The following is a 16437-nucleotide window of genomic DNA, read 5'->3' as shown; positions in this document are numbered from 1 at the left end:
TAAATTTGGTCATTATGCAAATGAATGCAAGGTTAAAAAGGTTATTAACCAACTAAAAATCTCTGAAGAAGAGAAGGTTCAACTTATCCAGGCTTTAGAAATTAGAAATACCGACTCTAGTCAATCTGACAAAAATCCCGATTTTTCCGTCTCCGACTCTAGCAGTTCTAGCGATGTCTCCTCGCCAAACATTAAGTTTGGATGCACGGACACTTGTTGTAACAAAATTTCAGTGCTTAATAAGCAAGAAGAACAAGAAGAGTTTTTAATGGAATTAATTAGTAAAGTCGATGACCCTGACTTAAAATCTTTTTATTTGAAAAAACTCAAAAATTTGATTTCTTCTCATGAACCTGGCACTAGTCAAATTTCTTCTCAAAAGATTTCTCTCAGTACCACTTTGGAACGTTTTAATAAACACAAAAAGGAGATCACCCTCAAAGATCTGCAAAAAGAAGTTAATCAAGTCAAATCGGAAATTAAGTTTTTAAAATCCGAAAATACCGAAATTCGTTCACAACTCAGTAGAGTACGTATGCAAGAACTCGTCCAAGAACAAAATGGTTCTTCCTCAAATTCCGATTCCGACGCTCACTCAGCCAAATCTTCTTCTTCAAAAGAACTTGTTTTAAGTCTTTTAGATAAAATAAGAATTCGAAAATGGTATTCTAAAGTTACGATAGTAATCGAAGATTTTCATTTAGAAACCATCGCTTTAATTGATTCAGGTGCAGATTTAAATTGCATTCAAGAAGGATTAATACCTACTAAATATTTTCACAAGTCTACGGAAACACTTAGCGCTGCAAATCAATCCCCGATGAAATTAAAATATGAAATTCCCAAAGCCCATGTTTGTCAACAAAATATTTGTTTTAAAACTCCATTTGTTTTAATCAAAAATATTTCTGATCCAGTTATTTTGGGACTCCCTTTCATTGCATTAATTTATCCTTTCAAAGTTCATCATAACTGTATTTCTACCAAGGTTTTTGGCCAAAAAATTACTTTTGAATTTTGCATGGAAACAGATCTTAAAAAGTTAAAACAACTTCAAAAAGATAATGTTTCGAAAACCCTCAACCAGATTACTGCAAAATCCCAACAAATTGCTTTTTTACAAGAAGAAATTCTTCACAAAAGAATTGAAGAACAATTAACAAACAAATCTTTATTAGATTCTATTCGCCAGTTTTCCGATAAGCTTACTAAAGAAATTTGTTCCGATCTTCCAAATGCTTTTTGGCACAGAAAACAACATATTGTTAAACTACCTTATGTTAAAGATTTTATTGAGTCAAAAATCCCCACAAAAGCACGACCAATTCAAATGAATCAAGAAGTTTTAGAGTTTTGTAAAACTGAAATTAATCAACTTTTAGAAAAAGGAATTATCCGTAAAAGCAAATCTCCATGGTCATGCCCTGCTTTTTATGTCCAGAAAAACGCAGAATTAGAACGCGGTGCTCCACGACTGGTTATTAACTACAAACCATTGAATGATGTTTTAGAATGGATCCGATATCCAATTCCTAACAAAAGAGACTTGATAAAGAGACTTTCTCAGGCAACTGTTTTTTCTAAATTTGATATGAAATCAGGCTTTTGGCAAATTCAAATTCATGAATCTGATAAATACAAAACTGCTTTTGTAACTCCTTTCGGACATTACGAGTGGAATGTAATGCCTTTCGGCTTGAAAAATGCACCAAGTGAATTTCAAAATATCATGAATGAAATTTTTAATCAATACAGCCATTTTTCAATTGTTTATATTGATGATGTATTAATTTTCTCAAAATCAATAGAAGAGCATTGGAAGCATTTGCATGCATTTGTTAGGATCATTAGGTCCAATGGGTTAGTTGTATCGGCATCTAAGATTAAGTTATTTCAAACCAAAGTTAGATTTTTAGGTTACCATATTTACAGGTCTACCATCCAACCAATTGATCGAGTCATCCAGTTTGCTGATAAATTTCCAGATCAAATTATTGATAAAACCCAGCTTCAAAGATTCCTTGGATCCCTCAATTATGTTTCAGAATTTTATCCTCATCTGCGTCAACAATGTAAGCCCTTGTTTGATCGTCTCAAGGAAAATCCTCCATCATGGTCACAAAATCATACTTCCATTGTCAAACAGATCAAAAATCATGTCAAGACTTTGCCTTGCCTTGGCATTCCAACTCCCGGTTCTCTCAAAATAGTCGAAACCGACGCATCTGAAATCGGTTATGGAGGTATCCTAAAACAAAAAATTTCTTCCGAAGCTCCTGAACAAATTGTTCGTTTCCATTCAGGAGTTTGGAATTCTGCTCAAGCTAATTATAGTACTATTAAAAAAGAGATTTTATCTATTGTATTATGTATTAGCAAATTCCAAGATGATTTATTAAATCAAAAATTTTTAGTTCGTGTTGATTGCAAATCTGCAAAACATGTTTTACAAAAAGATGTTCAAAATATTGCATCAAAACAGATTTTTGCACGCTGGCAAGCCATATTAAGTATTTTTGATTTTGATATTGAATACATTAAAGGCAGCCAGAATTGCATCCCAGATTTTCTAACCAGAGAATTTTTGCAGGGGAAGAATGGGTACTAATCCTACTCAGCAACGAAGGCTCCCAGCCACCCTTACCCAAACCCCAGCACCAGTAAAACAAGAGTCTATTCCCGACTCTTCATCGGCCCTCGCCATTACAAACAGATTTACTCCCTTAGGATCAACAGTAGGAAATATCCGACCAAATTACCAAACGGCCTTAGCCACCCCTTATGATCCTTACTCATCAGTTCGTTCTCCAGCTCCCTCACAACCAAAAACACCTAGCTATGCTAAAACATCACCATATGTCCAAAACCCTCATTCTGAAAAGCTTTTTAGCATTCCTCTTCATATTGACAAAAACCAACCTCCAGAACGCATTGCTAAATTACTCCTTCCTCCAAATTTTCACTATCTCCCAACAGAATCATACAAAAGCCTCAAATACTACCAGGCCATTCTCTCTGAGACAGAAAGCATTGCTATTAAGCCCATTTACAGCACCACTCATCAAAGCAAAATATTGTACCATTCTCTCCATATTGGAAAATTCCTTACCGAACTCGAATGGGGAATTCCCCTTTATCACACAAAACCCCTTCATACTCAGCATGTTCTCATCCCAAACAATCATTACAATTACTATGATTATATCCAAGCATGGACCAACATTTTTCTCCACCAGACAGAAGACTTTAGTCATTCATGGTTCATAACCTTTGATAAAAATTTCAGATTGCGGTTTCCTGCATGGTTTCCAGATTGGTGGGCTTCCCATGGCCCAAGCTCTTCTATCATTCCAGATGACCTTCGTCATGTTCTCACAAACAACTTCCAGCCCAGTTTTGACAGAAGTCGTTTCGACAACAGAGTTACTATTTTTTCACTGCTCATGGCCAAGTACAAGATCCCATGGATTCTCAAATGGAACTTTGAAATGGACACTAGTGGTCTTTACAGAACCCGATGGGTAAAATGGTGGGATAAATTCAACCACCAAAAAATTATTGATCTTGTAAAAGTGGAATTTCCCCAGGCATCTTCTCAGGCACTGCCAATCAAAGCTTCAACTTCGTCCTCACAGGCTTTGCCAGAAAATCAGCACTTTCTTGAATTACCAAAAGCTCAGGAACCAGTTCAGTCCTTATCAGACATTAGTCCATCTTCCTCTCTCAAAGGAATTTCCAAGTCAGCCAAGTCCTCCAGTTCAAAGAAAGAAAAAACTACCCAACTACTGGATATGGCTCAGCTGCTAATGGCGGAAGCAGCATTGCTGCAAAAGAAAAAAGGTTCAGACTCAGATTCAGATAATTCTGATGCCTCGTCTCAGCTTCCCGCCAAATGGGCTGATCAAGCAGATTTTCAAGATGCCCAGGACCCATTTGATATCTGAAGAGCAATATTTGCCCATGTGATTGTGTCAGCCCAGCAGCATCATCAGCAGTAGCTGTTTTCATCTCTTCCGCAAAAGACAAAGAATTATTCTTCAATAGTGAAAAACAAAAAGGTCACTATTCACAATAGTGAAAACAAAAAGGTCACTATTCACAATAGTGAAAAACAAAAAGGTCACTATTCATTTAACTTTTGTAAAAGAATCAAAGCATCTTCACTATTCTTTCACCCAGCTTTAGCAGACAGCGGGATTCCCGGATCATTTGGCCACGTCTCATTCAACCTCCTCGCTCTATATAACAAGGATTCATCTTCAGAAGAGAAATAAGTTTTTAACTTCAAGAACTCAGTTCAACCATATCTCTCTGAGATTATTCAAACACTTGTAATACATACATATTATTCAGGATGCCTGCGAGCTCCATCTCTTTGTTTACTTGTTTCATCTGCCATTAGGCAATACCTGTTTGTTATCTGCATTGCAGTAAGTTTTCAATAAAACTTATTTTCCAAATATATTTGCATCATTACGTTTAATTCATTATTTTGATATGCTACTCTGTTTTTATATGTTTTATTTCTGCACTTTAAATTCTATGGACGGCTATGCCTCCTGCTGCTATTTTATATTTTACTTCCGCATTTTACATTCTATGGCCGGCTTTGCCGCCTGTTGTTAGTTCATATATATATATATATATATATATATATATTTCTTAGGTTGCAGTCAACATCCCTTTTTTTCTTCTTCACATGTGCCTTGCCATTCCATCAATCCCCCTTTTCTATTATTATTTTTTCTTTCTTCTCTGTCTCTGCCAGTCTCGAAACACAAGGCCAGCTGGGTAGTTATGGAGGTTGCCCAAATTCAATTCAGAGACTAGTGTTGTTCTTGCATGACCCAGGGAACATGGCATCGTTAAGCAAGAACCTCCTTACAGAGACATAGATGACAGTGGGGTTGACGGAGGCACAAGAGAGGGAGGCCTGTGTGGATTCATTCTTGCCATCACCATCTCAAACAACCAAGTATTCATGGGAATTCTCAAGATCCGTCGAAAACAACGTGATCTGGGTTTCCAAGTTTGATGAGATTCTTCTGGATCTCTGGAAACCAGTTGTCAAGTATGAGTTTTCTCATCTCGTGACGACTTCAGGTCGTAAATTTCAATTCTCACCGGAATTCGGTGGGGCGCTTCTGGCGCAGTGGGAGAGACGAAAAATGGACATACCTTTTATTCTGTGAGATTTTAGATGACGGAGGTGAGAGGTGGATAGTGCTTCACCGGATTTATGGCGTTGTGCTTTCCACTGACATGAGAGCTTTTCGTGCTGATAACGTGTTGTATAATAGACGATGTGTGTGTACAGTGGAATAAATAAAACAAGACACAAAATTTACGAGGTTCCTCTACAGTCAGTGTGACTGGAGTACGTCCTCGGGCAGCAGTAGTGCTTTCATTATAATTTGAATAATAAGAGTACAAAGATAACTCTATTTATTCTCTCCTCTCCTCTTCCTCTCTTTCTCTTCCCTCATCTCTTTTTCTCTGTTCTATATTGAAAGCATACGAAGTGCTCTATTTATAGAGCAACTCCAAGCACACATCTTTGACAATATAATTTTTATGTATTTTCATATTCAACTTTCACTTTGCATGGGCATTGAAAACTTCTGCCCATGCTAAGAATTCTACTAATGAACTGTGGGCATTCATTGCCATCAGACTTTTCAACAGAAAGTGATAAAAGAGAATTCTTAACGTCACTAGCAGACACCCACCCAACCATTTTTGTTGACAACGAGACCAAAGAACACTCAATGATACCAAGAAAATATCAAATCGCCTAAGAAAAATTACAATCATGCACCAGATTGCTTGCCCACTATTCCAGACTTTGAACTTTTCGTGCCAATCTCCTTGATTTCAATGGCCCAGTCACCAGAGAGCAACCATAGGAAGGAGATCTCATGAGGACAAAGACGAGGCCTTGTCTTTGTCCGCTTGTTCTTGATAAGAATCGGTGTGGATGCAAGAGAGAAGAGTAAGAATTTCAATCCATCATTATCGGTCGTTCATGGTCTGGTGTGGAACTTAGGAGAGAAGCGTGGTGCTTGTCGTCAACGCGTTGCGTAGGTGGAGACGAGTGCTGGGTTCATTGAGTTTTCCTTCAGTTTTTTGTCTAATTTTATTTGATTCATATTAAAGAAAAGGTACATCAAGGTTTTTTAGAATCAGTTGGGGTGAGAAAAGAGCATTTTTACTTTTTAACATTTAGTGATAGGTGGGTATATAAGGTGGGGTGAGAAAATAAGATTGGTGGGTGACATTAGCACCACTCATCCATTAAACGGTAGCTCAAAGTTAATGACAATAATAGGTAATAACTTATGTTTGTAACAAGATGTTCATGGTATAATAATCAACGTTGATAGTGTAATAAAGATTATGGTTCTATATCTTGGGAATGGATCCCCTCCCGAGCATAGAAGGCTGAGCCTTCTGAGCAAATCACACGGGCCGTTGGATTTCAATCCAACGGCTACAATTATTATAACTTTGAAAGGAGCCTCCTGTTTGTAGCCATTGGATCAAAATCCAAGCAAATCACACAGGCCGTTGGATTTCGATCCAACGGCTACAATTATTATAACTTTGAAAGGAGCCCCCTATTTGTAGCCATTGGATCAAAATCCAACGGCCCTTATATTTTGCTCAGGAGGCTCAGCCTCCTAAGCTCAGAAGGGGATCTGTTCCCCTATGCTCAGAAGGGGATCTGTTCCCCTATATCTTCAATCATTGTATTGTTAGTATTGGACATTAAACTTTTTATTATTATAGTGATTTTATTGAAACAAAGGAATCAATACCCTTAGTTTTTTTATCCAACTAAAACATCACTGAATGAAAAACAAAAACATAAAAAACTTGAACTTATGTCAAGAAGACAACAAAGGTAACACACAAATTACAAATATGCATAACATCAGATTTAGTTGTAGGCATTAGGGTTGGCCATGAGGTAGGCTTCAAGAAGCTTGAAGAGATTGGAAGCCTTCTCTTTGCCAGCCTTAATATGCTCTTCCTTGATCTCAACACCACCCTTGGTATGGTAGTGACTGGTGGTTTTGATGATGGATCCTCCATCAGGAGATGCGGTCAATTTGGTCTCATAAGTGATCTTCTCAATCTTGTCAGACAAGACATCTCCTTCAATCATAGAGTAACTGTATGTCAAGTTGTCTTTGTCAATCCCATCGACCCTGTGCTTAACATACCCGTATTGGCTGCCTGCAAATGAATTAAAACATAAATTAGTACACAAAAAAAAGTCTTATTAATAACTTTGAGTTCATTCAAGTATAAAACATATGAACAGAGGGAGAGAATATTGAGGGTTGTCTAGCTAACCTTCACCAAAGGTAATTTTCTTGATGGTTCCAACACCTCCATCGCCTTAAACGATTTCAACGCTTTTGATTGCTTGTGGAGCAATCTTCGGGATGAGGTTATCGCCATCGAGGATAAAAGCCTTGAACAATCTAGGCGCAAGGATGGCAGAGCTGAACTCGGTTTCATATGTAAAAACACCCATGATGAACTTTGGATATGGAAACTGATCAAAGGAAAGTCTGATGCTGGAGAGGAAAGAATGCTGAGGGTGGTATTTATCGATCACAACCAAGAGTCTGATGCTGTGGTTCGATGGCCGTCCTTGTTTGTCTACCAGTTTATCCAAGTTGGTACTAAAATTTATCAGATATGTCCTAAACTGTCAAAGAAAGCACTCGGGTTGAATTATTTTCAACACTTGCTTTTAGACTCTGTACTAGACAAAATGTTTATTGGGGTCGGGTTCTGGATGGCCTTTAACTTTTTACATTTTAATTTGAATTTTCAATTCATTTGATGTTTTTTTTTTTTTTTTTTTTTAATTTTTTTTTTTTGTCAAACGATATATTTTGTTAAATTAGATGTTAGATTAATTACCGACGGAATTCAAACCTACGCCATCATGCACGGGTTTAATTCATTCCCACCGACGGGATTCATTTGATGTTTTTTTTAATGGTTTGTCGTGAAAGTCCAAAATTAATAAAAGGGGTTTTTGAACTTTCATCCTCAAAACATATTAAAATTTGTCATTTGTAAATAAGAGGTCTTAGGTTCGATTATCGACAAAAACAGTTTTGAACCACATTATTACTGGCTCATTGTGAGGCTTAACCCCACTTCCCCACCCTTAGTGTAGATAATGTCATTTGTTAAAAAAAAAAAAAAAAAAAAGAACTTTTGAAATTTAATTAAATTTATTAATATACACAATTTTACTCATTAATTTTGTTTAACTTCCTCTAGTTGTATCCTTGTAAATGTACCTAAATGAGAAAACATTAAAGAAATTAGTGACACATAAGAAGAATATATAAATACACAAGTGTATCAAAATACAATAAAATGAATGGAAAACTAATGAAAAAGGTTTGAAAAATTTGAGTTTTAACGATAAAAACAAAATAAAGGGTAAAGTGAATAGTACGAAGATTGATTTTTTAGTGTAAAAATGTGGTTTTTTGTTAAAGTGAACAGTACTGGGAGCTCTTCATTAAAGTTCCCTAAAATGAACTAATGCACCTAAATGTCTGTATCGAAATTTATTATATAAATTTATATATCTAGATGTCTTACCGAAATGGATATACCAAAATATATTAAATGAATTAGTATACCTAAATGAAGAACACAAAGTGTATCAGAGTATTTATGTAAAAATATTAGTTTGCCTAAATGTCTTTAACAAAAATATATTATAATAAATAAAATGAAAATTAGGATAAAATGTAATTAAAACATTAAAATTAGGAAGAAAATGGCAAATTAGCATAAAAATAACTAATACATCAGGTGATTAAATGTATGATGACATGGACATTGGATCAGGCGACTAAAATTAGTTTTTAATCTTACATAATGTCTTTGTCTCAAAATGATATATATTTTTTTTTCATTCTAAAATATTTTTCAAGGACTAAAATGAAGTTTTTTTTTTATTAATAAGGGGGAAAATGTTGGAGAGCTTAATTTGGTTTTATACAACTGAATAAACTGTTATTACTGCACATATAGATTGGCACATTAAATTTCATATTTCAATTTTATTATGTTTTTAGGTTAATTAAGTAAGAATCTCCAAGAAGGGTAGTTTAATTTCTCAGCTCGTAATAGCCAACATCATGGGTCTCTTCACATATGAAACTAAGTTCACCTCAGTCATCGCTTCTATTAAGTTGTTCAAAGCCCTTGTTCCTGATGCCGACAACCTCGTGCCATAGAAGCAGTTAAAATTGCTGAAATTTTTTAGAGCAACTTCACCCCACTAAAGCGATTATTGTTTGGGCTATTGAGCTAAGGCAATTACAGCCTCAGTCAAAATCAACTAATCTTCAAAAAAAAAAAAATTGTAATGTGACGTAATGATGAAGTCGACATGACGTCATCTCGCCTCAAGTGCAGAGGCGGCGAGAATGACCCAATTGCTAAGTCTGGGGGGGGGGGGTTTGGGCCCACTGAATTGTTGAGTTTCACGTCTAGAAATTAGGTATGTGTTACATATTTGCAGTAATCTCTCGATACCATTTGTTATTGACATTATCAATATTTTTTAAATTCTTGTCGATATGTTATTTAAAATCTGTCATTCAACAAAAGATAGAGAAAAAGTCATATATTCTATAGCACTTTTCACTAGTTCCTAATTACCTAATGATAATTTGTTCTTTCTATTATGGCCAGTGAGAGTGCAGATCTATTATACGCAAAAATGACCTCAGAAATAAATCAAGTCGTGATAAGAATGGTGTACGAACATTGGAATGTAGAGAAATACTATGATGATCACATTCAGTCAACTGTTTGCGCTCTCAAATTTATAAAATACTAAGAACCCCGGGCTGCTGGAAATCGACAGGGTGTACCGAGTCATATGGACAAGCCTTTTTACCACCATACTTCCATCAAAATACATATTGTAATGGATCATCATATATAGTATACGCCATTGAATCTGTTGGACCTTTAATATTTAATAGAAAATTTCACCACCCTTGGACTTGAGTATTCCGTCAAGGAACATTGTGAGGTTTGATCCCCTCTGTGGAGCCAAAAATAATCCCAAAAATCATGGAGCTGATATGTGGATTATTTCCTAAGAAAGACAAGACTGTCCCTATTAAATGAGCATGGAGCAACCTCATTCACCACACGCAGCTGAGGTAGAGCAAGCAGAGATCAACGACTGCTCAAGGCACCCTTTCCCGTAGGAAAAGTCCAAGGTATTTATGATAGAATAATCCCTTATTTTTATCATAAATACATTTCTAATCAAAGAAGACCTATTTCAAGTAAGTTATCCTAATTCCATTTATTTAGGATATTTACCTAATTACTCCAAGATATTTGTTTACACAAATATCTTTGAATATTCCACCCATAATCCACCCTAGGGCTGGCCACCCCTAAACCCTAGAGGGCCGGCCCACTTCCTCATTTTCTCCTATAAATACTTCATTTATCTCTAAAATTCAGGAGGCTTTTGCTACCCGCAAACTTCTAAACACATTCTTTCAAGAATTCTAACTTTGGCGTCGGAGGTTCTTCGACCAAAGCCCCCCTCATTCATCGTAAGTGCATGAGTCTTTTGGCCTTAATCTTAGGTGTTATTATTTTGCAGGTGCAGATTCGTCAATCAAAGAAAGGCGGAAATTTGCATCCCCAAATTGGTGTTTTCATTGAGAGCTCTGATCTGAAGACTTGAAGAAGACTCTCGTTTTCAACTTCCTTTGTTCATAAATCCACGACTACGATTGCAGGGAATTTAGAAACTATAACCAATGGGATCCCCTGCGTTGAAGGACATGGACCAACCGATGAAGATTGCGACGTGGCTCCACACCGTCGCTCCTTGAGGCTCACCACAATAAGGACCGTACCTTTGCCACCATGAGGTACCATGGCCATGCTAGCAGTGGTAGTTACCGCTGTAGTAACCTACTGGGTAGCTTCCACTCAACATGCTAGCAGTGGTAGTTACCGCTGTAGTAACCTACTGGGTAGCTTCCACTCAACACAAAGAAACCGTAAGGTAAGAGGCCCATAGAGCAAGCAGCCAACATAAACAGGCTCAAGCAGCTGCTCGCCCTCGCCAGCGGCCCTTGGCGCTTATTACCTTCACTTGGACACTAACTGCCGAGACCGAGGCAGCCCAAGCAGCGCCAACCGCGACACAAGATGCAGCGTAGCTCGAGTCCAATACACCTTCAGCTCGAGGCCAAGTAGGACAAATTGAGGCAACCTAACGCCCATGCGCCCGACCTACTGATGTAGCCCTCCAAATGGTCCAGCATGGTCCTAAACCAGTTTAACCACCCCAGACCCAGATTCCGAGGCTAACGGTTGAACCAAGGGTATTTTCATCCCACCTTACTACAAATCTGACCCATCATGGCTCAACCTTTGCACCCCGAGTTAATTACACTTCCACTACTTAAGCAGATGTTTATTGTCCCAGCTCTTCTATTCCAAATGGCAAACAACACCTATTCCAACAGGTCCTAACTGACAAGTGCACTCACACAGCAGACTGCCTTGTTAAATCATCTCTTGCAGCGTACTGAGATGCAGCATGCCCTACACGAGGTGTCCCAAAGGAGGACTAGGGCAGGTGATGACGTTTCTCTCCAACAGCGTCTCGACAAGCAACCCCTCGACTAGCCATGAATTGAACGTTCTAATAGTGTACACTCTCGTTGAGGCCCTCGAGATAGCGTATACTCTCGTCTTAGTGCATGGAAGAGCGTTCACACGCACTATTGGTTAGGCCCCTAAACAAGCATACATTCATGCCTAGTCTCGCAATGAGCATTATACACCTCACATCGGAGCAAGCAACATGACGGACGGAAAGAAGCAATCACTCAGTTTGGCTCAATTTCAACCAGCAGCCTGCAAGTAATTTGCTCACCTTTTAGGAATGTACCACATGCATCGCAGTCGTGACATAGACGAGCTGAGTATAGGGAAGAGCAGTTGAGACTAACAGGTCATGACCGGAGGCAGCCAAAAGCACCACTGCCCTGGTAAAGGAAAATTCAGGAAGAAGTAAAGAGGTCCTAGTTGAACGATTACGTGGAGTCCAGTGCATCGAGACCACAGACGAGAACATTTCGCAGGGACATGGTACACAATGGCAGATCACCTTTCACAGACGAGATCGAGCAGACGAAGCCCCCAAGTAAGTTAAATACCCTGCATTTAACCCTATTTAAAGGAGATAAACTCGGAAAGGCACTTGAAGCACTACCATAATGCGATGAACCTCTACAGAGCCAACAACGCTTCAACGTGCAAGATATTTGCCACTACTTTGTAAGGTGAGCCACAGAATTGGTTCCATCAAGAAGAAGTCTGATCATTTCTTCAACATCAAGAAGAATCCAAAGAAGTCGATCTGTGACTATGTAAAGAGGTTGAAAGCAGATAAGGCGAAGATAGTCGGCTACAATGACTCGATCGCCAACATAGCTTTCCAAAATAGACTCCCTGCATATCATCTCATGTTTGGAGAATTGATTATGAAATAAAACCTGACTCTGGCAAAGTCATTCGCTCTAGTGGATAATCATGGGTTTTGGGATGAGGCCGGACGAGCAAAAAAGGCACCTGAGTAGCTTCAGAATGAGTCCGAGACAACTCATAATAAGGTGGACAAGTAGTAGTCCAACGACCGAAGAAAGCAGGGGGCCAAGCGCAGAGATCGATCCTCAACAAGAGAAGGTTAGGCCGCCAAAAGCTATACCAAGTTCTCAATCCTAATCAACTAAATCCTCCGCAACCTCAAGAGTGAACCTTGGTTCAAGCTGCAAGGACAACTCAAATGAGACATCTCCAAGCTAGATCACACCAAGTATCGTGCATTCCACTGAGGTCTTAGTCACATGACCAACAACTGTTGTACCTAGAGGGACTACCTAGAGAAGCTGGTGAATGAGGGTAAATGCAACATATACCTGGACAAGCCAGTTGCACATCCTAGGAGGAACACACAGATGAGAAGCTGCATGTAAAAACCATTAGACTCAACTACATCTTCACCGAGTCTAAACACTTGGAGGCCATAAACAACTCCAACAAGATCAAGATCCAGCAGGTTATAACAATCTCCCAGGTTCAGGCAATCGATGCCAAACTTGGACCCATTGTTTGTTTCACCGAGCAGGATGCTGAGGGAGTTGACTTCCCACACGAAAATGCCCTGGTACTATCTGTTCAACTGGCATAAGCTATAGTCGACAGAATGATGATGGACAATAGCAGCACAGTAAATCTACTTCAACTATCCATCTCTCAGAAGATGGCCTTGGAAACCATGATAATACATTGAGCAAAGGTATTCACCAGATACACCTCAACTGCTATTGGTAGCATAACACTCGATGTAAGAACATCACCAATAATCTCAAAGCAGACGTTCATTATTATCATCGACCTATCTCCCTATAACAGGATTTTGGGAAGGCCTTGGCTAGTGAAACTGGGCACCGTAACCTCTATTAAGTACCAGAAAATCCGATTCCGTATCCCGAAAGGAGGAGTTGAAGAGATCAAGTCCGACCAGGTCGCATCCTGGTGATGCACAGTGCAAATGATGAAAGAGTCAAAGAAGAAGTCTTTCACCCCTGTAAAAGCTACTAAAGTTTAAAAGGACAAACATGCTACTTAATAGCAGCCACATCAGGCAGATTAAGATGATGGCATTCAAGAAGGCACGCCGACAGAAGAAAAACGATGGAATCCAGAAGAGGACGCCAAATGCATCATTCTTGATCCCGAGAAACCGGAAAAGATGGCTAGAATCGGCACACGACTGAGCTCAGCCACGCTCAACAGTTTCCTCTTGCACTCAACTAATCGATGCAAGCCCTTTATCAAGGCCATCAAAAATACGCAAAGAGACAAATGAGACAACGAGTGTGAGAAAACATTTCAAGACTTGACGACATATTTTACATCCCCTCCGCCACTATCCAATCTGGAAGCAGTCGAGGAATTATACATCTACTTGGCAATCTTAGACATAGCAGTAAGCTCTGCCCTCATACGAGAAGAGTTGGCGGCCCAACTGCTAGCATTCTACACTTCTAAAGCTCTCCTCGATGCGAAAACAAGATACTTGAAGATTGAAAAGCTAATTTTAGCGCTAATTGTTGCAGCTCGGAAACTCATACCATACTTTCAAGCGCATACGGTCATTGTCATGACTCAGAATCCTCTAAGATTTATCCTACATGCTACAGACACTTCTAAACGAGTGATAAAGTAGGCGTTGGAACTCGGCCAATACGGCTTGGTTTACCAACCCCGTACGATGATAAAAACTCAGGCATTGGCATACTTCATAGCAGAGTTCACTCCCAGCCTAAAGATGCAACAACATAGCCTAAAAGAGTCCCTGAAGCAGCCAAGAATGCCCTGGCCGCATAAACCCTTTTTGACAAAGACTTTTGGCACCTGCACACCTACGGTTCATCCAATTACAAGGGTTCTAGAGCAAGCTTGGTTCTCATCACTCCAGACTCAATGCTCGAGGAGGCAATCACTCTAGGCTTTAAGGCCTCAAACAACGAAGCAGAGTACGTGGCCAATTGGCAGGCCTTTGAATGGCACAAGTTCTGGCAATTAAGAAGCTTGCAATCCATTGCGATTCTTAGCTTATCACAAGCCAAACTACCAGGGAGTATCCAATGATGGCATTATACCTCGAAAAGGTATAAAAGTAGCTTGAGGTGTTTCAGACTTACACCCTCACACAAGTGCCATAGGCAGACAACGCTCACGCAGACACCCTGGCATAGAAGAAAAACTAGTAGTTAAGGTGTTACAAGTTAATACAACCCCAAGACGGCAAGATCCCATCATCGACTACCTAGTCAATAGAACACTCCATGCAGAAAGATTGGAAGCTATGAAGCTCCAAATAAAGGCGGTACACTACTATATGTGGAAAGACATTCTCGTCTGAATATCATTTTCAGGCCCATATCTACGCTGCCTAGCGTCTCCCGATGATTTGAAAGTTTTAAGCTCAATCCACGAAGACGTTTATGGAAACCACTCAGGAGGCCGACCCTTAGCACATAAGGTATTCAACAACTACTAATAATGGCCTACCGTGCATCAAGACGCTAAGGAATTTATTCAAAAGTACTACAACTGCCAACGTTTCAAGCATATACCCACACTATCTACCAAAAAGCTCCACCCTCATACAAGCCCATGGCCATTCATGCCATGGGCAATTGACCTAGTAGGGCCCATGACGTCCGTTACTGGGATCAAGGGCATGATGATTGTGGCTACCAACTATTTCACCAAGTGGATAGAAGCCAAGCCCATGACCACCACTACTTAATTAGACATAGAGCACTTTATATGGAGGAACATCATTTGCCGATTTGGCATCCTACAATTTATCGTCACCAACAGCGGCCCGTAATACGTTGGTAAAGATTTGGCGAAGTTCTTCCAGAAATATGGCATCAAGCAACACAGGTCCACGCCTAAATATCCCAAGGCAACGGACAGGCAGAGACATCCAACAAGATCCTGGACTGCCTCAAGAAACCCTTAACAAACAAATAAGGAAGGTGGCCAGACGAACTTCCCAGAGTCATATGGGCATATCGTACAACCAACCGATGAACAACTGGTGAAACTGCTTTCTCATTGGCATTTGGTTTAGAAGAAATCATCCCTCCCAATGTCATCGTGCTAAGCATCATCACTATACTACCAATTTTGGAGTAGAACAAAAATGGAATGGCCACAAATCTGGATATAACAAATGAGGAACGTGAGAAGGTTATCATCTACATTACAACCTACCAGCAGCAATTTCTCTCCAGCTATAACAAAAGGGCATAGATTTAGCAGTTTCAGCCTACAGGTCTAGTCCTAAGAAAAGCATTCATTGCTGCCCAAAGAGAAGGCTCTAAAAAGATGAATCTTATATGGGAAGGTCTGTACAAGGTCAGCAAAGCAGGCAGAAAGGGTAGCTACACCATCACCACCATGAACGACAAAGAGATCGACAAGTAGTGAAATACACATAACCTCCCACTTCTCCCTGAGCTCCGTTCAAACGAAATAAGGCTCGAATACTCAAGTAACTCGACAAGCACTACCTCACAAGCTGAGTACTATCCAGTTGTCACGCAATTTCTACCTTTCATCTAAGTTCGATATTCTTCCTTTCATTTTTCAATAAAAATGTGTGAAGTTATTCTTCACTTGGCTTGATTATGTATCTACAACAATTGTCTACTCTTTCTCTCATTGGAAATCACACCCAATCAAGGACCTACCGCAGGAATTGCGCCCCTTAGGGACCAACTATGTTCTCCCCTTGGGAGAGGGTAAACTACGCACTCCGAA

General features: G+C 39.3%; 1 protein-coding gene and 1 pseudogene across 1 annotated transcript; one reads left to right on the top strand and one right to left on the bottom strand.

The window, feature by feature from the left end:
* The first annotated feature begins 2391 nt into the window (after positions 1-2391).
* LOC148696299 (uncharacterized) lies at positions 2392-4209 on the top strand. Its single transcript, XM_088696209.1, has one exon. It carries the CDS (start codon positions 2598-2600, stop codon positions 3942-3944), a length of 1347 nt encoding a protein of 448 aa, XP_088552335.1. The 5' UTR covers positions 2392-2597; the 3' UTR covers positions 3945-4209.
* Positions 4210-6940: 2731 nt separating this feature from the next.
* On the bottom strand, positions 6941-7543 carry LOC137709720 (major strawberry allergen Fra a 1.05-like; annotated as a pseudogene).
* Positions 7544-16437: the final 8894 nt, after the last annotated feature.

Source organism: Pyrus communis, chromosome 6 (assembly GCF_041283825.1).
Source record: "Pyrus communis isolate YQ-2024b chromosome 6, ASM4128382v1, whole genome shotgun sequence".
Taxonomy (NCBI): domain Eukaryota; kingdom Viridiplantae; phylum Streptophyta; class Magnoliopsida; order Rosales; family Rosaceae; genus Pyrus; species Pyrus communis.
The sequence above is the reverse complement of the archived record's forward strand: the minus strand, read 5'-3'. Positions and strand labels throughout refer to the sequence as shown.

Bases quoted from the DNA above. Each gene is read 5' to 3' on its own strand.
- LOC148696299 (XM_088696209.1), top strand. From the start codon at position 2,598: ATGGGTACTAATCCTACTCAGCAACGAAGGCTCCCAGCCACCCTTACC.